The sequence below is a fragment of the Eptatretus burgeri genome, chromosome 6 (assembly GCF_056783735.1).
Source record: "Eptatretus burgeri isolate ZD-2024b chromosome 6, Ebu_testis_v1, whole genome shotgun sequence".
Classification (NCBI taxonomy): domain Eukaryota; kingdom Metazoa; phylum Chordata; class Myxini; order Myxiniformes; family Myxinidae; genus Eptatretus; species Eptatretus burgeri.
In genome coordinates, this window is record NC_140966.1 from 11,945,481 (window position 1) to 11,970,252 (window position 24,772).

The 24,772-nt window shown below is 43.0% G+C and overlaps 1 protein-coding gene and 1 long non-coding RNA gene across 2 annotated transcripts in view; one reads left to right on the forward strand and one right to left on the reverse strand.

Moving 5' to 3' along the window:
* The window catches only part of PFN1 (profilin 1), a 26,968-nt gene extending 17,549 nt beyond the window's left edge, over window positions 1-9,419 (forward strand). Inside the window, exons 2-3 of the mRNA XM_085884020.1 lie at window positions 7,903-8,092; window positions 8,720-9,419. Of these exons, the coding sequence (XP_085740146.1) occupies window positions 7,903-8,092; window positions 8,720-8,817 (288 nt within the window). The 3' untranslated portion in view covers window positions 8,818-9,419. The remainder of the gene's footprint in view (window positions 1-7,902; window positions 8,093-8,719) is intronic.
* Window positions 9,420-10,122: 703 nt separating this feature from the next.
* The window catches only part of LOC147024259 (uncharacterized), a 29,080-nt gene continuing 14,430 nt past the window's right edge, over window positions 10,123-24,772 (reverse strand). Inside the window, exon 3 of the long non-coding RNA XR_015058950.1 lies at window positions 10,123-10,629. This is a non-coding gene — a long non-coding RNA (uncharacterized LOC147024259). The remainder of the gene's footprint in view (window positions 10,630-24,772) is intronic.

Consider the following 24,772-nt stretch of genomic DNA (forward strand, 5'->3'; position numbering starts at 1 on the left):
ACATGCTTTAAGAGTTTTAAAATCCTTTGACCCTAACGACTATTAGAAAGTATCCTTTAGACCTTTCGACCATCTCAAACCTTTTAAGTGCACACCACACAAACATCTATAATCTTCTTGCAAAACACAGACTATACTTTTTCAGCAAGTAATGCGCAAAGTCTACCCATCCAGAGGGTGGTACTCTACGAGTAAATTATAAAGCAGATTGAGCAGGGACGGGAGAAAAGTCAGTTAGCAGGAGTTGTGTATGTACAGTATCGCGTTGGTGTTCTTTGTGTATCGCTTGCGCTTTATATTTTAAATAAATGCATGTTTGGATACACTCACCTGCCTGTTGGACATTGATTAATGGAAGAACTTTGGGTTTTATCACCCACCTTAACACCTCGTACCCAATGCCGACTGTTTGTCTCTCTCACCCGAGAAGGTATAGAAAGTTCTCTCCAGCTTAGACTATGAATCTATCCTAGGCCCAGATGGCATCAGTGCCCGTTTTTGCAATCCTGCTCATATCACTCCCATCAACAAGGGTGAAAAACAATACTCTCAAGTCTCAACTACAGGACAGTAAGCTTACTTCAAATTGTAAGTAAAGGCATGAAAGCCATCATTGTTGTTAATGTTTTTTGTTTTGTTTTTTTCCTTCTTTCAAACAGCATGTGCTGTGACTATCAGTTTCAAGTCTGTCCTGGTCACTCAACTATGGGCACGCTGCTACTTGTCTCTCAGCAATGGTCGGAGGCCCCAAATCGCAAACAAGAGGTCAGGGCTGTCTCATTGGACCTATCTTTGGGCATTCAACACAGCTTGACATCCTACACTGCTTGCAAAACTCGCTGCCTGCGGCATGTAAGGCAGTCTTCATATCTGGCTTTCTGACCTCTGCCACTTGTGCAGTTAGGGTTGCTATCACTGAAACCCTCTTCTTTTCTCTCCCAGTGGCATCTGGATTCTTTGGTCCATTTCTGTTCCTCATGCATATGAACCACCTATCTGATGCTCTGGAAAATGCACTTTCTTAATTGAGGATGTGACAACACTATGTCATATGGTACCCCCATCTCACTGATAGGCAGCCAGCAGGTGCAATACTATGCTGACATGCGAATTGATTAGATGCTGGTCTCTTAAAATAAACATTTCCTTCAATATTGGCAAACCTTAGTCTCTACCTGTGGCTCCAGAAATAACGTAATATGAACCCGGAAATAAAGCAAAATGGGCAGAGTGTGGACATGTGATATTAATGGTTTGGTGGGTTAGAAAGAGTGAAACACATCCATGAGAAAACTGGTGGAAGTGAGTCGGGACTCGGTGAGGGGTGAGGTGAGTGTGTGTGTGGGGGGTTAGAGTTGTTGGGGACTGTAAGTCAGAGGAAACGACAAATAATTGTGATGTAAAATATTGGGCAGACATTTGAGAAGAGGAGAAGTGCAGAACACCTGGTTAATAGGAAGAAGAAGAAGGTCTTCTTTTTTTCCTCTTTCTTTTTCTTTTCTTGCTCGTTCGACACATGGAGTATGAAGCTGTTGTGTTAGTAAGGGCATTAGAATAGATTAGCATGAGTAAGTAATATAATATGGTAAGGAAAGTAAAAGAAAGGAGATGAGCAGACTTGTATGGACACAAGCACAGAGGAACATGCATAAGTTACAGGAAGCATCAAAAGTACAATTTCAGACAGTTTAGTTACAAGCAAAAATATACCATATAAACGGGAGTTATTGAAAGTATCCTTAGCTTTTGACATCGATAACTTGGAGTACAAAGGCACACGTCCTCTCTTGATGAATCGGACATGAGAGACCGGCACGATGAATTGTCAAATTTTCTTTTATCACAGAAACCTCCACATCTCTTGTCTCTATCAAAGGTAAATGTCATGGTGATTATCTACACAGGAACCGAGGTACAGACACTGGGAAAGGGATAGTTGATATCAAAAGGGCACCTACTCCATGGTTGGTGGATATTCATGGTAGATTGATGGATTCAAGGCTTCTGTAAAAAGTCGATCAGTAAAATTGTGGCCCTGAAGTTGACAGAGGATTAAATTTGTTGATCCAGGAGTTCTTACATTAAGTTTATGAAGAAAAAGAAAAGTGTTTGTTCATGATATTAACACCATACTTTTTTTTTTGTATACATTGTCGAGGCTCGTATGAGAGCTAACACACAACGCACAACAAGGGGGGGGGGCAGGAGACAAGAGGGGTGGAAGAGGGAAGGACAAAACAGTGGGGAACAGAGACATTAGGAGATCTGTGGAAGGGAGAGGGATGGGGTGGGATACATGGGGTAAACAAGATGGACACTACGGGGAATTTGAAGGAGGTAGGTTTGGGGTGGATTAACGGGGGTAGAAAAGATCATAGTTTTGGATGGAGGGTGATAAGAGATGTTGGTGAACAGCTGTTTTGAACAACTGAAGAGAAGAGTGGGAATGAAGAGAGTGTGGGGGTTTGTTCCAGAAGTGGGGAAAAAAGAGGAATGAAAGAGTGAAGGTGAGCTCTGATTCTTGATTTTGATAGTTTCACCAGATGGGAGTTGCTGGCAGACCTTAAGCACCCTACGGAATTTTTTTTGGGGAGGGGTGGGGGGGGGTTGGAAGATCACAGACAAAGCAGAGTGGGTGACACCGGAGAGGAAATGGTAGAAGACAGAAAGACCACCGACCTGCCTGCGGTGAGATAGTAAGAGACCTAAAGACTCAGCTTCATCATGGGAGAACCAATGATCCTAAATGCCTTCGTTTGTGCAGCATGAAGCCTAGAAAGGTGAGAGGCGGGAGCATCAGACCAAAGGGGGGAGAGCAGTACTCCATCAGGCTGCAGACAAAAGCTTTGTATGTGGTCAGGAGCTCAGGTGTGCCAAGGAAGGACTTTGCACGATGGAGGATGCCCAGTCGGCGACTGGCTTTGGAGGCCAGCTTGGAAATGCGGCTTTCCCAGGAAAGATCATGACAGATAGTGAGACCCAAAAGCATGAAATGACTTGTTGAAGAGGATTGTTAAGAAAGTAGATGCGGGGGTGGGGGTGGGGGGGGTTGAGAGAGGGTTTTCTGGACGGTCCTTTCGGAGAGATATAATGAGTGTGAGATTTATCAGGATTGAAAGACATGTTCCAAGTGTTGTACCAGCATGTGATTTTATCCAAATCTGCAAAGAGTGAAGAGGCTGCTGCTTGCTGATCTGAGGGATGACAGATGGTACAGCAGAGGGTGGAGTCATCAGCAAAGAGATAAAGTGGATTTTCCAGAGTCAGAGCAGTCATTTGTGAAAACCAGAAAAAGCACAGGGCCCAGAACGCTACCTTGAGGAACTCCAGCCTGGACAGGAAGAGGGGATGAGAGAACTCCATGAAGGGCCACACGTTGACTGAGATAGGAGCAGAAGTCTGCGAGCCATGAGTGGCAGATTCGTCGGCGCTGAAGTGGTTCTCTAATAATGGCCAGACAAATGTCTACTTTAACAAGAACATGGTCAGGTGAAACGATTGGAACAGAAGAACAGCAGCAGACATTTTCTGTGAAATTGGTCAAAATCAAATCGAGAAGGGATGGAGTCCCGTTGGCTGAGAACCGGGTCGGGAAGTTGACGGATTGTGTCACATCCAATGAGTCGCAGAAATGCTTTGGTATTTCTGTGACTCATTGGCTTTGGGAAACCTGTGCTGCGTGAGGTCAGCTTCACACACATGGCTTAGCTTCACACATGTGGCCCAGCTCCCTATGATAGCTTTCAGCTCGGACGGCTACAAGACTCCTGGTCAGGTGCGCAGCTATTCTGTGCATGGCTTGTCCTTGTTAGACACCAACAACCACAAAGAACTCTCCCACTCTGGTTCACAAACCGCCAACCACTGTTCTGGAAAGCATGGGCCACTCTACTGGGCCAACAACACTGCATCCATCACACAACCCACTCACTGGACTCAGCGACATGAACGACAAAGTGGTGAAGGACTGAAAGACTGAACGCAGCACGCCCGCTGTTCTCATTTTTATAAATCCCACGGGGCCTATTCCAGCGCTCATGGGCCATGCTCGTCAAACAGTACCACCAACCAGAGGTCCTTATACGGGCATGTCCTTGGCTTGTCTGGTGGCTTTCTGCTGACCCCGTGATTGCATGTGGACCGCACCCATTGTCTTTTATGCAAAGCCGAGAAGAGAAGAGAAGAGGAGAGTTCTAAAACTGTCTTTGTGTGTAAATTCCACACAAAGACAAACGACACAGATAAGATTCAAGAATGTATGGAGGGTGGGAAGGCAGAGCTTCGATACGGACACTTGGGTGAGGGGACTAGATCTTTATAAACACATGCTCAACACATTTTATCACTTGCTGGAAATAGAGAGTTCATAGAACACGATATCCCACACAGTGCAACTTGAATTTTACTTCAATTTTAACAGAATAATGGTTTTTAACAATCATTTTTTTTAATCCAAAAGTTTAATGGTAATGAAGTGGACCAGAAACAGTCCCGAATACTACCCTTACACACCACCCCACTTACACACCACCCCTCTATCTTTATTTAAATTGAAGTACTGTCCTGCAAAACTGGAAAATCTTGGAAGTATTATGACAGACGGTTTGTGTACAACAGTGTTGAAGTATGTAATTAAATTTAAATAAAATAAAGATTGTAAAAGTCACATAGGTAAACTTAATTCCGGAATTTACTGCTATTTTCTCCAGCATCTATTGCATCACCCTATCGAATACATTACATTAGATATTTGTGCCTGTTTTATGTGTCCATTATGACATCCTTTATCTCGCTTCTCTCTGCACATGTGCGATCGGGACGAATCCAGAGATAAAGTACAGTAAAACGAAGGACTTGTCTTCCTATTCATGTTCCGATTTGTGTTCAAAATATGACATTAGATTTAAATAAGCTGTTCCTCCATCATAAACTGACAGGACAGATGGACAGACGCACATGAACCAATTGCTTAACCCTGCTTTTCACTTCACGTGCGCAGGGCAATTATGCCACACTTGTGCCAACACATCTTGTCATCTTCTTGTTCTGGTAATGGCCACAATTATTCCCACGTTCTTGTGAGGTTGGCCAGGTGAAGCTTGGCCTTAGTCTTTCACGAGCCGGCTGGCCAGGCCTGACATTCGATTAAGGTTGGGGCAGGAATTTGGAATTTCGCCATCATGCCGGCGATAGCTCACTTAGATGCCTACTCTTTGTGAAAGACACCATGAGATCTTTAATGTCCACCAGCTAATGCTGGCAGATGGGACATCTGGTTGAACGTCCATCCAAGGGATGGTACACACATTGAAGAATCGCCCTGCCTGTGAAACACCGGTATGACAGTCTACAGCTGGGTCAGGATTCGAACCCAGGCTGGACAGCTTAGAGGTGAGTGTGCGTACCTCTAGGCCATCCTGCCAGCCCATGCTAATCTATCCCCCATTGCACCCCCGAGACCAGATCCGTAACAATATGATTGTAGTCTTCACACAGTCTATTGAGGAAGGGGAGCATAACTTTTTCTTGAATTTGGTGAAACCCTGTTGAAGTGTCTGCTAAAGATTCATTCCCTAGATAAACTGAAAAAACTAGAACGGGCACTCGGTAGAGCGCATACCTTCGCCGCCGCAACTTTTTTCCGGGCACATTTGAAAAACGTCATTTTAAAACGTCCATGACGTCACAACCGTCAGTCCGATTGACGTCAAATTTGGTGTGTAATCTCCTTGAAGGCCGTCCAACAAAATGGAATGATAAACACTGAAAAATTAAAAAGTTGAAAAATGATGTCATCTTTTGACGTCATTTTGACACACTTCCGGGGATGTTACGTCCAATCGGGGACTACCATTCTGAAAGCTCGTAGTTCACTGAACATTTTAACGTTTGTTTCATGTCAATAGCTCTATTAGATCTGAAGCTATGCCTACAAGTATATTTTGACCTTGAGTGTGACCTTGACTACAGAGTTAGTTGATATTTTGATCAGAGCTCATCAGATCAGATCAGAGCTACATCAATAAACAGATATTTTGGCTCTGATCCTAATGCCTGGATTTGGGAGACTTTGCTTTGTAAATAAATACACAGCGACCAAAACATAACCTTTCGCAGAATGCGAAGGTAATAAACAGATATTTTGGTACTGATCCTAATGCCTGGATTTGGGAGACGTGGCTTTATAAATTATAGATATTTGAATGTAAAATATCAGGACATTTTAGCCACAATTGAAAAACGTCATGTTCAAACGTCAATGACGTCATAACGGTCAGTCCGATCGAAGTCAAATTTGGTGTGTGACGTCCTTAAGGTAAGTCCTACAAAACGGTATGATCAAAACTGATGAGATCGAAAATTGAAAATTTACGTCATCTTGTGATGTCATTTAGACGCACTTCCGATGACGTTACGTCAAATCTGACACTACATATCCGAAAGGTATCTCATCATGGAACAATATGGCGGTGGTTGCATGTTGATAGCTGTATTATGAAGGAAGTTATGCTCAAAAGAGTGTTTTTGACCTTTTCATTACCTTGACCTTGACCTTTGACCCGATCACTCCCAAAATCTAATCAAATCGTCCTTGGATACTCACGAATCATCCCACCAAATTTCATGCAATTCGGTTTAATACTTTCTGAGTTATGCGAATAACAAACAAACACACATATTCACAAATAAATAAATACACAGCGACCAAAACATAACCTTTCGCAGAATGCGAAGGTAACTAGGCAAAGCAGTCTAACAGTTCGGTGTCTGCTCGGAGGAATTTTATTGTGGACCTCTCCATTGTACATTGCCAGTGCTTGTATAATGTGAATGTGTTGAAACTGCTCTCTACACCTTCGTTTCCTGAATGTGGTGAGGAAATGGCTATCTTGAGGCCTTACTCAATGACGTGAATTTATGGTCTGAGCTTCTCTTTGCTTGTATATTCAGAGGAATGTACTCAGAAAAAGGAACGCACTTTGTTTATGCTAGTTGTGGGGCCGCCAGTAAGTCTCGACAATGGAGAGTGCTCATTAATTCCAAGATTTATTTTTTTTTTTTGCGAAATAGGGCAGTTTCCTTCATGATGGTTCATCGGACCAGATTTTATTACAAAAGCAGCAAGAGGGCAAAAGTACTTTGGGATATGTTGAAGTAACGTAAAAGGTATGGGGGAAATACAAATTTTATCAGGGAAAATTATACAGACACACACTGATTATTATCCACACAGTTCACTGTTCAACCTACTATTGTAACTAAAAGCAACATTGTTGCATGCTCTGGATCATGACCACACCCAAGGAGGTGGAAACCACACCCAGAAGGTCGTGGCTGATTATGCTCTGGATTTGATATATGTTAGCTAACAAGCAGTTTAACTGAATAAAAAAAAACAGGGCTTGTGCCACAATGTTCGTAATAGAAAACCAACTAACGAATTGCATGCTTTAACCAGGTGATCTTCACCCTATCCAACTCAGCAAATGCACAGAAACTATAGTTCACCAAAATGTGTTGACACTCATTGTTCACCAGTATTTGAATGCGTCGAGATGTTGTTCATGATGATCAATTTGAGGTGTGTGTGTGTGTGTGTGTGTGCGTGTGTGTGTGTGTGTGTGTGTGTGTGTGTGTGTGTGTGTGTGTGTGTGTGTGTGTGTGTGTGTGTGTGTGTGTGTGTGTGCGTGTGTGTGCGCGCGCGCACACGTGTGTACACGTGTGTACGCGCTGTAATGTTGCATGCCAGCAATGTAGGTATGTTTTATAAGCCCTTATTTATTTTTTAAACCTTAAAATATTTTCAAGTCTTTTAGTAATCTCATCACCTTTTATTTCTTTTCTTGCAAAGTCTCATAAGTATTAACTGTATCCCCTCTGCCCCTCCCCCCAACCACAAAGCCAGCAGAGCTGAGTGCACTGGTTGGCAGTGAACGTGAGGCCTTGCTGACACGTGGGGTTATGCTTGGCGGTGCACGATTCTCTGTCATTCGTGATAGCATGAACACTGATCAGAAAACCATTGATCTACGTGGACGGCCTGGCCCAGAACACCCCTCAGTCTCTTTGGCTGTTGGTCGTGCTTCTTCAGGTAAGGGTTTGTGGAAAAGTAACATATGTACTTCCTCCACAGAAGGTGGATGGAGGTTATGTTTTCACCCCTGTCTGTCTGTGAGTAGGATATTTACCTCCATCACCGAAGGTGAAGGATGTTATGTTTTCACCTCTGCTGTTTGTTTGTTTGTGTGCAGGATATCTCAAAACGTTGTGGATGGATCGGAATGAAATTTTGTGGACAGGTTGGGAGTGTGACAAGGACGAACTGATTAGATTTTGGTGAAGATCTGGATCTGGATACGAGAATTACTAAAAATTTTAAGTGATTCTTCACCATTGAGAGATGGGACCAAAAACGACATAGTACTGTATAGCATTTCAAAATTGTAATGGGCCTGACATGTTCTCGTGGATCCAAATACAATAAAAAAAATTTTTTAATTTTTTTAAGCGATTCTTCACCGTTGAGAGATCGTGCCAAAAATGATAGAGCACAATATCTCAAACAGTTATGGATAGATTCGGACAAAACTTTGTGGATGAGTTGGTTTGGTGACGAGAGCAAGGTCAGCCTGGGAGGTATGCGTTCTACTGAGTGCCATTCTCATATAAAAGGTGTAATCTGTTTGTTTAATGGCTGTTATTTTACTTCTGTTGACAGCTCTTGTGCTGGTGATGGGGAAGGAAGGAGTTCATGGTGGAAATTTGAACAAGAAAGTAGCAGAAATGGCTGAACATCTTTGCAAATCTGGCCTGTGATGACATCGTTTGATTTGCCTTTCCCGTACTTGCAGGCTTTCGCCTATCTCCCCTGTATTTCCACAATTGCCACTCTACAGCCCCCCCCCCCCAGCCCTCCACCTCTACCATTTTTTCCTCCTCTCTTTATCTTCCCCATTTCTACAAAGCAAACACTAACAAAAACAGTTATGCCAACACTAAGCTTGTAATTGATTTTAAATTATTTTTGTAGTTGTTTGCTGCCTATAGCAACTGTACACTGACAATACCAGCTATCGTGCTAAGAGAACTGAAATTGTGGTGACGTGAAGCAGGAATGTTGCCATCATTGGAGATAAGTCCTGTTCATTATTTACAACCATTCTCTCCCCAACCATCTTGTATTTTCAAACAAATTGTTGTGTTTTGCAATACCATCTAGCAAACTGTGATATTTTCTGCCAGATGTTGTTGCACCTTACATGTGATGCTGAAAGTTTGCAACAGGAATCTGAAGAGCTGGTGTTTGATTCTGTATGCCGTTTACGTGCTTTGCTCTTCGTTTTCATCTCGTCTTTCAGGCTGTTAAACCCACATTGAAACACTACACTACGTATGAATAAAGCTGATCATGAAGGTTTTATATAGTGTGATTCATTCTCATTACATTGGATAGGTTTTGAATGTATGAGTATTGAACCCTTGCTGGAGGAGAGGGTATTGCATTTGGGTGCGTTTGTTTGTTACTTGGCAAAAAAAATGTTTTTTTTTTGACAAGTATGTTGACAGCTTCCGTTTTTGTTTGTTTATCTGTTCGCTTACCTTTAATCACCCACAGGTCACAATTTCAAACCGATCTTCACGAAACTTCACCAAATTCGAGAGTTGGTGGTTCGACAGAATCCTATTTATTTTTAAGGTCAAAAGGTCATTACAGGTCAAAGATGAACAACTTTTTTAGATTTCTAAAATCCTCAATTTTCATCCAATTGACTTGAAATTTGAAGAGGATTTGCATATCAGGTTACTGAATTCAACCAACTATTATTTTTGAGGTCAACAACCTTAGGTGCAATTTCTGAAATCCTCAATTTTCATCGGATTGACTTGAAAGTTGAACAAGATTTGCATATCAGGTCAATTAATTCAACCACCAATTATTTTTAATGTCAAAAGGTTAACATAGGCCTAATTCCTAAAATTGAGAGGATAGGGCCAAAAACTACGGTACATATAGTATGTTGTGACAAAATTAGGTGGATTAGAGTTGGTTATGTGACGAGAACAAGCCATTTCAATTTTGTTTCAAATCCAGCCTATCAATGGGATACAAAACGTAAACTGTTCCGCCTGGCAGAGTAAGCGCTTTCCCAAGTGCCGTTCTTCTTCGTTCTGGTTTGCCAAATGTCACTCTATGAGTGATTTTTTTTCATTTGTTTGTCTGTACAGAACTTTTATTGTATTTCTCCGCAACCGCTTGTCGGATTGAGACTTTTTCACCATAGGAGCAACTACTCATGTAGAATGTTTTATTGATAACTACCTGAGGTACCCGGCGTTGCCTGGGATAAATTTCACATCATTTCCCCAGTTTAAATAAGATAAAGTTTAAAACAAAAGGCTGAATTTGATTAATTGTTTGTTTTTTTTTGAGGAGATTATCTTTCTTGCAATGTTTCTGTTGCTCTGGCTGTTGCATGTCGTTCACGGTCAGCTTCAAGGCGTGATTGTCTTTCTTGTGAGCTTTCCTGCTTCCGGGCTTCTTTTATTTCCTGCCTGCTGATGTAGATCTGCCCAAACTTGCCCGTTTCTTTGGTGGCATGGTAAAGTTGTTGGGATTTTTTTCGAAAACTGCAAAAAAAAAACATTGCCACATTAACTTCCTGTAACAACAATTACACACATGACGGGACCGATTTTTGGGAAAAATGCACCAGAATCTGGAATCAAGCCAAATCAAACCCTTGTTCATGTTGCAGGTACAGTCAAACAAAGTGTTGTTACATATCCCGTGCACTATGCACTCCTTTCTTGGTAGCTCTAGGTAAAATTGTTTTCTTGGGACCTCGAGATGAAATGGTTTGCGTTTGCATAAAGGACAGATAGACAGGCCAAATATATATTAGATTATGATGTCATAGATCACGTGGTATGGCAGCCATGTTGGAAAAACTTTGGACCTTTGTATCTCTGAAACCGCACCAAGGAAAAAATTGAAACTTTGCACACAGCAAGTACTCCTCATGGGGAATAAGTGATTTTTTTATGATGTCAGAGTTGCCTTTGTGATGGCACCATCATTGCATATCAAGAACGCTGCATCTGATCAGTATGAAATTTTTTGAGGGTCATCTATGGATAAAATGATCCACAGAAAAAAAGTTGATGTCATCAGTCAAGTGATTCAGCTGCCATATTGTTTGTGTTTTTTTTACACCTTCAAATATCTTCTCTGAAGTGGTGGAACAGATCGAGGCGAAACTTTACAATTATCACTGCCGATCCATGAGGAATAAAAGGTTCACACACATGCCATAGGTCACATGGTTTGACAGCCACATTGGGTTTAACCGAAAACCTATAAAAAAAATCTTCTCCAGAACGGCTGTACAGATTGAGGGGAAACTTCACACAAGTGTTCCCCAAGCCATGGGTGTACAAGTTTGTGAAGGAATAATTGATAGGTCACATGGTTTGACAGCCATATTGGATTGAAGAAAAATATTAAACTTTTCTCTGGAACTGCCGAATCAATCAATGTGAAACTTCACAAGTATGATCTCGTAGTAATGGGGAATACATGTTTTAAATTTCAACTTGATTGGTCACATGGTTTGGCAGCGAGAATTATGTAATTTTTTTGATCTGGGTTCTTTTTGATGAAGGCTCACTTGAAAATGCCTGGTTGGGTTTGAGGGTGGAGGAGTAGCAGCTGAAATGAGAATCCTATCCAGGTTCCTCCTGATGACTTCATCTTTGCTCTTTAACTTATTCATGTTCCTTCTGATTACTCTAATGCATGACTGTACTATTTGGTCTTCCATTTGATTTGAATTGAATTTATTTTAATCCCATTCTAAATTCAATTGAATGATAAAAAACGTCATGGGTCAGGGTCAGGTGTCCAATTAAAATGGGGTCCCATCAAAGCAGGACATCTTGGTACCTGGTCATTACTGCAAGCAGTTATAAAGTGGCAGTTCCAGTTACGTCTCATTAATTATGGAACACACCAGTACACAAACGCCACACAATACAAGTCCTGTTTTTAAGGACGTTATAAAGGACACATACCACGGGCATAAAGAACGAATGTACTGTGTTGTTATGACCCAGGGTTCAAGGTTCACCAGGAGGGGAAGCGCTCGAGTTCCTCGCAAACACCCGTTCCTGAGGGTACCAGCCGCGGATAATTCCACGGCTCGGCAGGTTGCTAATCAACCACGAATGCTGATTGGTACTACCAATCCTGGCAGGGTTATCACTACTTTGCATGTTACCTTTCCTTTGGATGACAGTGTCAAGGAGGTGGGGTGGGGGGGGGGGGCTCGTGCCCTCAATGCGTACTTGTCTTACCTTACCTTATCCAGGTGCAGCCGAGCGGAGCTGCCAAGTACGCACCGGCGAACAAGTAAAGCCAATCGGTGGGGCATAACTTCCTGGCAAATACTACATGCGGATTATGCTAGCTAGACCATTGGAGGAAAAGACGCTATGAACTGGGTACAATACAGTAAAAAATAATTTATTTACAGCAAAGGGTGAGGAAAGGTATGTAGCACAAGCAAGCAATGGTTTAATACAAGGGAAAATTCTATAGCAGGGACAGCAAGGATTGGTGAGGTGCAGCAAAAGAAAATAGTTATATTCAAAGAAAAGACAGTGCAGAGCTATACCATTCTAATACTTCCACAATCTTAAATGAATATGACAAGCGCCATCAGAAACACTCCTGAGGAAAGTTACAATAGCAAAGAAAGATGAGAAAAGGATGAGGTGTCTGCAACCTCTTGATTCACACATTGAGCTGATGAACCCGTGCAGCCAAGTCACTGAGGAGGTTGGTGGGGGGAGGAGGAATACTGAAGGTGTCCTGGATGCATGGATGGTGTCCTGGATGGTGTCCTGAAGGTGTCCTGGATGCAATACTGAAGGTGTCTGAGGAAGTGTGGGTGTGAAGTGGTGCATATAGGTAACTGTAAAAGGTGCGCATCAGTGAGGCCGCCCTGAAGGGGATAACCATTCGGGACTTGCCCGGGTAATCACAGAGTTATTTTATGAATATGCATCCACAGCAGACGAGACGGATAAGAAAGAAGAACGTGTGAGGAAATAGCTCATGAACATGAGGAAGTCTGTAAGTGTTTGTGCTATTGGTTTGGCCCGATGACTGCACTCGATCTGGTGCCTGGATGTCTTGCTCACCCCACGCCCTGCTCCGTGAGCTCTGTTCCGCTTCCGCCTCTCGCTACCAAGCCAATTTGAATTAGGTGAGCCTCGAGCAAGTGCACCGTGTGGGACGCACTGCTCTTTATAGTTACTTGGCGAGGGAGGAGCCTCAAGGCAGATTAGGATGGGCTGCAGGAGTTTTCTAGCACACCCATTGGTGCAAGGACAATTACCCCGGTGCTTGCTCCGCCCATGCATGGGTACAGCCTTGAAGACGGCCACATTATGTTCTCGGTGCTCGGAGTTAGATGTCTGAACATCCAGGGTCCAAGTGTCTGTAACGGTCCGTGTCGCCCATTGCAACTCGTTACTTCCAAAAGGCAGTGATTGTGGTTGAAGCGATGGTAGCGGTGCATTGTAGTGTGGTGGTTGTTTGTTATGGTTGAGGTGGTAATGGTGAATGTACAGCGAAGTTGGTTAATGTTTCAAAGGTGTTGCGATTATCATAAAGACGTTGTGAAGTTTGTATTTATGGTGAAGGTTGAGGTGATGTGAACGTTGAATAATGGCACGCAATTCAAATCGGGGTTCGACATGTGTATGCAAATTGACTGCAAGTATGTATGGCATGAAGGAGAGGTTCATGTGTAGATTTAAGATAGGAAAAGCTACTTATTCACACACACACAACACATATTGGCCCATAAACCCATGAGAAATAAGGGAAGGACGAGCTGGAACAAATACTACAAAAATAACTATCTCTGGAAGCACTATATATTGTGAGCCATTTCCTTGGGGAATGACAGTTTCGCAGAACCGGCACAGTGTTAAATAAGGTGATGCAAGAGATGCTGCATCAACGGTGGTAAACTCCCGAAATTTGTTTTCAACAACCTTTGAAACCTTTTATTTCAAATGAATTATGGACTTGGACACTGAAGAACACAAATCGCCTTTTGACACTTTCACAACCAGTCCGTTTAGCAGTACTTGGACAAAATATTACGGCATTTTACATCATCAAGACCAATCCAATTTTCCGCTCGTAGACTCCACAAATGTCCTTGTTTATCAATTTACTTATTCTCTTTGGGACATCTATTTATTAGTGTAGAGTGGGGGAGGGAAAGGAGATTATGAGAACAAATTGGTGGAGAGAAGAGAAAGGTACTGCTTTGGGCCATATTAGAGAGGAGAGGGCCAAAAGCAATTGGTTACTTTTCCAGATTTTATTTTTTATTGCTGGGTGAAATTAAACATACTCAAGTGCATTAAGAAAAAAAAGGGAGCCAAAGCGTTTGCAGTTTGACAGCATTCTTTTGCAATGCCCTGATTAAATCATTGTGATGTTCAAGTTTAATGGGGGTCAGTGTTGATTGGCCATCGACAGATTGAATTTGAAAAAAAAGGTCAGATCGCTTTACCTTCTCCATCATGGACCACAGGCCGAGTCTTTAAAAATGCATTTCCATTGTCCATTCCGTGGGAGTACTTCATATTCACACCGATGACAGGTTACGAACCACCTATCACAAATACTGATGCTCATTTTCGCAAAGATTGAGTGTTTTGCAGAATTTTCAATTCGAAAATTGCCAGATGTCCCAATGGAATCGAGAGTGATGACATAATACTTAGTAGACAAATCACAACTGACGTCTTTCTCACAATTAGAAACAACAGCCAATCATAGGGTCTCTAATGAATAAACGACCCAGCGATTGGCTGTTTGATAGATAGAGATCCATGAAAACAGCCAATCATTGGCGTCTCTCGATGGCCTGCTGCGTGCATTTTGTGGAAGGGGTCATAGTGAAGATAATTATTTTTTCTGATGTGAGCTGGATGAAATTTGCTACAAGTTTTCATCAGTGGAAATCTACTGGAAGCAGAGAAACTGAAATTGCCAAAAAATGCTCTCGATGATTATGAAATTGAGTACGGTAGAGCGCCAGAAAGATTTGCTGCAATCCCCCGTCGGATATGGATATCGCCGAGAGTGCTACATGCGTTTCACCGATAAATCAACGATTGAGAGAGCTATGAGGAAGTAAGAAAGATTTGAGAATTATGAACGTGAAGGGAGATGCTCTTGTCTTCTCAAGAAATTACCTTGCAGCGACATTTGTTCGTGGGTAGGTTGTGAGAATGTTGTGCCTTTGCTCGAGATTTCTGGCCCTGAGGAGATACCCCTTCATGGCCTTCTGGCTCTTCATGCTGATGACGATTTTTAGATTATACTAGATGCCCCATGAACCCGTTGGGTTCCCGTTGTGCCAGCAGTTGATAAAAAAAAACATTTCAAAAAAAAGATAGCTCCAGCGAACTATACCACTGAGGTTGTTTGCATTGATCAAATTCTCCCGAAGAGTACTTGACTGAATCGGGAATTGATTTTTTAAATAATTTTTGTCGTTGCCCGATTTGAACGAAACTCGATACTGGACACCACAGGCGAATGGTGAGTAAGGTGGCCCTAAATTTTTTGCGCTATCGTGTACCGTTTTGGCTGTATTTCAGGAACATACATACATACAAGATGAGAGTTTTAGTAATATATAGATTCTGTTTCTGCGCAACCGAGCTTGGAGAACCCGAATGTGCCTATGCAGTTTCACGTGAAAACTCTGTGGAAAGGCAATTTTCTCGAATCCACTAGTTCGACATTAAACTCGGTCTCCCTGCCTTTTTCACCACGATGTGTATTTACATTTTCTGTTAAAGGTCCAGTCCAGTACACAGTAGTGGGAATGAAGGAAAAAGTTGAAGGAAGGTTTGTAAATTTTTAATTAAATGATGGGTTTCATGGAATCTAATAACCCAGTGATTTCCTGTGAAATAGTCAATGTAAAATCATATCTGCCATTATTTGATGAAGCACTCCATTTGAGGTCGCAATTATGAGATAACTAATTGATATTTGCCCCTTTATTGAAGGCAGATTATGTAGTTGGTCAAGCAGTATTTCTATACCACGTTTGTGTGGGCCCTTATTTATTACCCTCGCCAGATGAGAGGGTGTTGCATTTGGGTCAATTTGTCTGTCTGTCTGTTTGTTTCTTTGTCTGCACAGAACGTGAGTGTTTTTCTCTGTAACCACTTGGCAGACTGACAGATTTTTCACCATAGGAGACACTACTCATGTAGTACGTCTTAATGATACAATTATGACGTTATAGGTCATGTGGTGTGGCAGCCATGGTGGTAAAAAGGAAAATTTTGGACCTCTGCATCTCTGACACCACACCAAGGAAAAAATTGAAACTTGGCGCATAGCAAGTACTCCACTTGGAGAATAAGCATGCCATTTTTTTTAATGATGTCATAGCTGCATTCGTTATGACATCATGATTGCATACATATAACGCTACATCCTATCAGTATGAAAAATTTTGAAGGTCATCTAGGGATAAATTTGTACACAGAAAAAAAATTGATGTCATCAGTCACGTGGTTTGGTAGCCATTTTTTTTTTTTTTTTTAACCTTCAAAAATTTTCTTCTCTGCAATGGCTGAACAGATCGAGGCAAAACTACAGGTATGACTGTCCATCCATGAAGAACAAAAACGTTGCCACATATGACATCATAGATCACATGGTTTGGCAGCCATATTGGATTTATGCTAAAACTTATACAAAAAATATTCTCCAGAACAGCTGGAAAGATTGAGGGGAAACCACACACATTTTCCCCAAGTCTTGTGGATACCAGGGTGTTCACAAATAATTGATAGGTCACATGGTCTGGTAACCATATTTGATTTACCAGAAAACCCATTTTTTTTAAATCTTCTTCTCCATAATGGCTGGACAGATATTGAGGGGAAGCTTCACACACGTTCCCTAAGCCTTGGGCATATTGCGGTGTTCACAAATTTTTGATAAGTCACAAGGTCTGGCAGCCATATTGAATTGAGCTGAAATCTTTTTTTAAAAATTGTTTCCCCTGAACTGCTTCACCGATTGATGTGAAACTTCATAATTATGATCGAATAGTGATGGGGGAATATACAGTGCCAATAGAAAGTCTACAGCCCCTTTCAAAATTTTCACCTTTTGTTGCCTTGTCGCCTGGAATTAAATTGCATTAAATCAAATTCTACAAATTTCAGAAATTTAATTAAAAATACAAAACCAGAATATCTTTGTTAGATAAGTGTCCACCCCCCTTAAAATAGCGATTGTAAATTAGCTCAGGTATAACCAATCACCATCAAAATCACACACCAAGTTAATTGGCCTCCACCCATGTTGAACTGGAGTGATTCTGATTATTTCAGAATAAAATTAGCTGTTCCTGTAGGTTTCCTCTGCTGGGTAGTGAATTTCACAGCAAAGACTCAACCATGAGCACCAAGGAGCTTTCAAAAGACCTCCAAGATAATGTTGTGGAAAGGCAAAGATCAGGGGATGGGTATAAAAAATATTTCAAAGGCCTTGAATATCCCTTGGAGCACAGTCAAGATAATCATTAAGAAGTGGAAGGCGTTTGCTACCACGAATAATAATCTGCCTCGATCAGGCCGTCCCTCTAAACTGGATGATCAAGCAAGGAGGAGACTGATCAGAAAGGCAAAGAGGCCAATGACAACTTTGAAAGAGCTACATGTCTTTATGACAAAGACTGGTCACGAAGTGCATGTGACAACAATATCCCCAGCACTGCACAAGTCTGGCCTGTACGGTGGAGTGGCAAGAAGGAAGCCATTGCTCAAAAAAGCCCACCTTGAGTCCCATTTGAGGTACACAAAAAATACTCTGGAGGTTCTGAAGCCATGTGGCAAAATGTTTTGTGCTCTGATGAAACAAAGATGGAACTTTTTGGCCTAAATGCAAAACATTACGTTTGATACAAACCCCATATAGCACATCACCCAAAGAACACCATCCTTACTGTGAAGCATGGTGGTGGCAGCATCATGTCATGGGGATGTTTCTCATCAGCAGGGACTGGGGCAATTGTCAGGATAGAAAGGAAAATGGATGGAGCAAAATAGAGAAATTATAGGAAAACCTGCTGCCCTCTGCAAGAAAGCTGAAATTCGGACAGAAATTCACCTTTCAGCATGACAATGACCCAAAGCACACAGCCAAAGCTAAACTGGAATGGCTAAAGAACAAAAAGATAAATGTCCTTGAGGGGCCCAGTCAGAGCTCCAACCTAAATCCAATCCAAAATCTGTGGCATGACTTGAAGATTGCTGTCCATGAATGCTCCACTTGAACAGTTTTGTACAGAAGAATGGGTAAATATTGTCCAATCATAGTGTGCAAAGTTGGTATAGACCTATCCCAACAGACTCAGAGCTGTAATTGCTGTCAAAGGTGCTTCCACCAAGTATTAATTTAGGGGATGGATATTTATCCAGCGAAGATATTCTCGTTTTGTATTTTTAATTCTTTTTCTGAAATTTGTTGAATTTGTTTTTCACTTGGATGTCATGGGTTATGATGTGAAAATAAAGGTGGAAAAAGTCTGATTTAATAAAATTTGATTCTCGGAGAAAAGGCAACAAAAAGTGAAAATTTTGATGGGGAAGGGAGTGGGGGGGGGGGTGTAGACTTTATATAGGCACTGTAGGTTATAAAATTCAACCTGATTGGACACATGATCTAGCAGCCAGAATTATTTTATTTTTTGATCTAGGTTATTTTTGATTTTTTTTTTTAATATGGCTCACTTGGGTGTGCCTTGATGAGTTTTATGGTGGAGAAGCAGCTGAAACCCAAATCCTATCCAGATTCCCCCTGACTTCAACTTTGCTTTTTGATTGTTTGGGTTCCTTCTGATTACACCATTGCAGGACTGTACCTATTTGGTCTTCCATTTGATTTGAATTTATTTTAATCCCATTCTGAATTCAATTGAATAATAATGTTTAAAAACATCATGGGTCAGGGTCAGGTGTCCAATCAAAGTGGGCCATCGTGGTATCTCGACATCACTGTCAGCAGTTATAAAGTTGTAGTTCTAATTATGTCTCTTTAATTACGTAACACACCAGTACACAAACGACATACAAACTACACCACACAAAACTACACAAACACCAAACAAAACAAGTCTTGGCGAGGGTCAAGTCCTTGGATGTTGGATATAATTAACCCACATTTTGTTTTTAGTGGTGGGTTCTTTATGTTGTGTGTCATTCCCAGTATGTTGGATATAATTTGCCCACATTTTGTTTATTAGTGGTGGGTTCTTTATGTTGTGTGTCATTCCCAGTATGTTGGATATAATTAGGCCAAATTTTGTTTAAGGCTCAGTCACACCTTGACGTTTTAGCCAGCTTATGCTGATTTTTGGAAAATTTGTGTAAAATGCTGGTACACGTCGAATACGTTATGGGTAAGTTTTGATAACATTGAGAGCACGCTGAAAAACACTGCCATACATCGTAGTATGCTGGCTTTAAACGTACTTTTCGGTTGTCCTCAAATTTTCCATGCTTGAAATTTTAAGACTTATGCCAGCGTATGACTCACACGTTCCGCATAACGCTGGCCATAAGTTGTAGCCACGTTACGCGATCGTTGACACACGTTACTTGCAAGTTACTCATAAGTCGAAACACGTCGAGGTAATGGTTAGCGTACCTGAAACTTATTCCTAACCTATGAGTAACGTGTTGTCGGCACGTTACGCGATCCTTGACACACGTCGACACACGCTACTTGTAAGGTACTCATAAGTCGAAACACGTCAAGGTAATGGTTAGCGTCAGTGTTCCAGACTCCCTGGGGTTTTTTTTTTTTTCTTCTTCTTCGGTATGACAGTGATGTCAACACTACGATTTCTAGTGCGGTTATAATATAATATAATTAAAAGGCTGCCGCTCAACGATTTAAATCATAACCGCACTAGAAATCGAAGTGTCGACATCACCGTCATACCGAAGAAAAAAATAAAATAAAATAAATAAAAATAAAAAAAACAGGGAGTCTGGAACACTGATGCTAACCATTACCTTGAGTGTTTCGACTTATGAGCACCTTACAAGTAACTTTTGTCGAAGTGTGCCAACGTTCGCATATCATGCGTACAACTTATTCCCATCGCATGCGGAACGTGTGTCATACGGCAAGTACGTCATAAAATGTTTAACACGTTTATAATTACAAGACGTACTCCACTTAATACGACGTATGATGGAGTACTTTAGCGTTTTATTCACGCATACCAAACTTACCCATACTGTATTCGACGTGCGCCAGCGTTTTAGACGCATTTTTCCGAGGTCGGCATACACTGGCAAGATTGCCAAGGTGTGACTGCGATGTTGACACTTCCATTTCTGCGGCGGTTATGATTTGAATTGTTGTGCAGCAGCCTTTTAATAAGCTACGTCACGTCATCGTCGGCGATGCGTGCAACGCGCTATGCATAAGTTAGACTATCGTTGGGCATAGGTTGGGAAGGCCGACAACAGGCTCAGCATTCGTTGGTATAAGTTAGCTATAACACAACGAAACGTTCTGTGTCCGTTACTAACATGTTATGCATACGACCAACTCGTTATGAATATGTCCGAATCTTTAAAAAAAACATCAAAAGTTCAACGTAAGCCAGCATTTTACATACATTTTAATACGTTGCCATTGCTGGCTAAAACGTCAAAGTGTGACTAGGCCTTTATTAGTGGTGGGTTCTTTATGTTATGTGTCATTCCCAGTATGTTGGATATAATTAACCCAAATTTTGTTTATTAGTGGTGGGTTCTTTATGTTATGTGTCATTCCCAGTATGTTGGATATAATTAACCCAAATTTTGTTTATTAGTGGTGGGTTCTTTATGTTATGTGTCATTCCCAGTATGTTGGATATAATTAGCCCACATTTTGTTTATTGGTGGTGGGTTCTTTATGTTATGTGTCATTCCCAGTATGTTGGATATAATTAGCCCACATTTTGTTTATTAGTGATGGGTCCTTTATGTTGTGTCATTCCGAATAAGTTGGATATAATTAGCCCATCCCCTGCACAGAAAGAGAAAGGGTTTTGCAAATAGGCTACTTCTGTTTGTCTGGCTGGGCCATGACGTGTATTTTTTACCATTTAAGCATTTCTCATCCAATTTTCAACAAAGCTTAATTATGAGAATATAGAGAAGACAATTTAATAATGTGGTCAAAAGGTCAAAGGTACCATTTGGCATACGGAAGAAGAAGTCGTCCGACTACAAAGCGGATGGGCTTTGCATTTTCAGATCCGATCTAATTGTATTTTGATCTTCCTTCGATGTTGTAAAATAATCACAATCTAACCTCGAAAAAAGCTGCCATGAATGTCACATTAATAAACCATATCTCTCTGTCTACTTCACTGATCATTCCTTCACCAAAATATATATTGTTACGGATTCGCGCCCGCCGGCGTGCTGACGGCCACGTAACTCGAATCGCGGCACATCGCCCACCGGACGGACAATCCAGTCGTGACCCTCTCGGACTAACGCCGGGAACCAGTCACGGGTGGACCTTTCGGTCTCACCGCGATCGAGCCAATCAGCCCCCGCGTGGGATAGCGTTGCTCGCCAAATTCGACCTACCTAAGTACCCACGCGGAGGGTAGACCGGGCGATCGCACCTCGCCGCAGGTCGACTTCGGACACGGGCCACTTAAGCGACCCGTTCCGTACTATCGGGATAACCGAGCGGTGTTATCGTCGACCTCGACGGTTCGATTAATTATCGGGCGTATTCAGCCCACTACCAACCCTTTACGTGAAGCAAGATGAGGATTCAATGAAGGAAATGACGAAGCGAAGCGGGAAACAGTTCAACACAAAGCACATTTATTCGCGACGAACGGAAAGCACACATATTCAATTCCACCAAAAGCACACAGAAAAGAAAAACACAATGCAATTTACACAAAAAGCAAATGCGACAATGCAGATCTACTACCGATTACGCGAGCACACGGCAACACTTATACAATTTTACTTCACAGACGGCGCCGACAACACATACCCAAAACCAAGGAAAGAATACCCTCAAGGATGAGGCGGGCCTGAGGCCGAGACCGGGTCGGGCCTACCCGTCTGGTGATGAGACGCGGAGCGGCGATGGTGCCTCAACTCCGCGGGCCTCGCGGGCAGTGTCTGGTAGGGGGTGGGAAAGGGGCCCCCTTGGTCGCACTATCTCAGCGCGGGGGGAAACAGGAGGGGGTTGCTGATGCTCGGGGTATAGAGGATTTTTATTGTCCCGCGACGAGCATCTCCACCTCGGCCAGGTCGCGCTGTCGGCCTCCCTGGGGTGCAGCTCCCTGCACGACGCGAGCACCCCCTCGTCTGCCCTCGCCGCCTCTCCACAGCTCCGTCCCCTCCGCTCCGACTCCAACGCACACGACGACCAGCTCCTTCTTGCCAACTCCACCGCCCGCGAAGTCTTAACTCTCTGTTCCCTCTCGACTCTACTACTCACTGGACTGACGAACACGGTTGCTTATATCAGCCCCGTGGCTTCGCCTTTGACCCCCTCCCTTCGACCTTTCACCTCGCTCCCCATTGGCCCGAGAAAAAGTGGGCGTGAATGCTTTTTGATCCATAAATTTGCATATATCGATCGCCCTCCAACGCCCTGGGGCGGGGCCACCCGCCCTCGCTCACCGATTGGACGGCAAAAAGTGGGCGTGTGTCGTTTTTGATCCGTTTTTGAAGCACAAAATCCGTGATTTTGTACACGCTGTTCGGCGCGCGCCCTGCACGAGTCCAACACCGGTACCCACAAGCGGCGCAAGAACGGTGGCGATGCGACGGTTGCGAGGTGTGACGTGAAGGTCGTGGCGGTTGTGGTGAAGCGGCGTTGTGGTTGGTGGTTGATGTTGTGGTTGTGGTGGTAATCATGACGGTTGGTCCAAAATAAAGATAGCAAAAGAAAAACGGCTATCCTGAAGAGTCGCAGCACGCATAAATGACATGTATTCCCACTAGACAACGGGTTTGGGCCTAACTACACATGTACTTACCGAGATATCTCACCTAAGGGACCTGAATGGTGGTTTGCGAATTTGGTAACCACAACAATATCATTGGAAGGATCCTCCTTTCGTGTACATCCTGTGGCTGCTGGTTGCGTCATTGCTGGGAGCATCACAGTACCGCTGATGCAGTGCCCCCAATGGGTCAGAGCAAGAATTTGGAATTTGTTCAGGGAATAGCTCATCACCACTTAATAGTTGAGCTGGAAAAACCAAAAAGCAAAATGAAAATATATCAACCCATTTTAGTTGTGCTTGAACGGGACCACCAGAAGTCATTGCCATCACTTGATAACTTTGGAGTGTCATTCTAACACGACCACCACATTACAGGGAAATCAAACGTGATCGGCTATTCACCCTCTTTACTTGGCATCATTTGGCTGGCTAGTTGATGCTGGAATTAGTTATAACGAGTCGTTCCTATGAAAAATAAATAAATAATAAACGTGACAAACCCGCACGTCTCAACAACAGTACAAGGAATCTCACTGAAGCTGCACTTTGGAATTTTTTTTGTCCCCTGCCCCTCTGGCAATGTTGGAAACGGGAGACATTAAAATGAGCTCCGTTTGACCAATCACCTATCCACTAACGAATGCTGGCAGATGAGACACACATTTAACATCCATCCAAGAGACAGCCAACACATTGATTAATCATCCTGCCTGTGAAACACAACGATGACAGTTTTTAGCTGGGTCAGGATTCCAACCCAGGCTTGACAGCATAGAGGCGAGTGTGCACACTTCTCGGCCATCCTGCCAGTCAATGAAACTGGAAGGATTACATAATATTGTTGCGGTTGTGGAAATTCACAAAACACCATTCAGGTTCCCCAGAGATCAGATATTTCGATAAGTATGTGTTTCAGGTTAGATCCCCCACCGATGTGTAAAGGGATTTGTTCGTGTGCCGGGCTGCGAATTTTTGAGGTAGCCGTTATTCTCTCTGTCTTTTATTTCGAAACATCTACGAGAACGCCATCATCTCGGACAGCAGGCAACGCCACTGCACCACAGCCATTGTGCGCCGCGGCGCGAGCCGATTTACATAATCGGATCAAAGGACGGCTTCCCCAACACCAACCCATGATGTCGAGAATGGGGTTTCCCACGAGGCGTTCGAGGGGTGTAGGTTCGGAGGTGAAGAATGGGCAGAGCCCCAGCCTTGGGTGAGAGTTCGAAGGGGGGCACCCAGCCTTATAAAAAGGGCGGAGTCGAGTCGCAGAAATCAGTAAGGTGTCGGTGGCGAAGAAGTCAGAGAGCGCCAGACGAGAGTCGGAGGTTGTCGGAGGACAGCCGGAGAGGAGCGCGCGCCAGAGGTCCTGCCATGCTGCGGTGGAGTCGAGCAAGCTGCGTCGTGGTCCGGGTGAACGACGCTGAGGTAGTGAACGGGTCCCCAAAGAGCATCAATTAAAAGAGCAAAGACCCGTTCACTCGTCCGAACGCGTTGCCGGCCAGGCCCGATCGACCAGGCTGCGGTGAAAGCCGGACGACCGAGGGGAACCGAGCAAGCTGCTCGCCAAGCAGCTCAAGCCACCCGGCCGCTCAAGCGACTGGCATGTTGCGACACGAGGGCCAAGTAAGAGACACCAGGGGGTCACCGACCCGAAGACC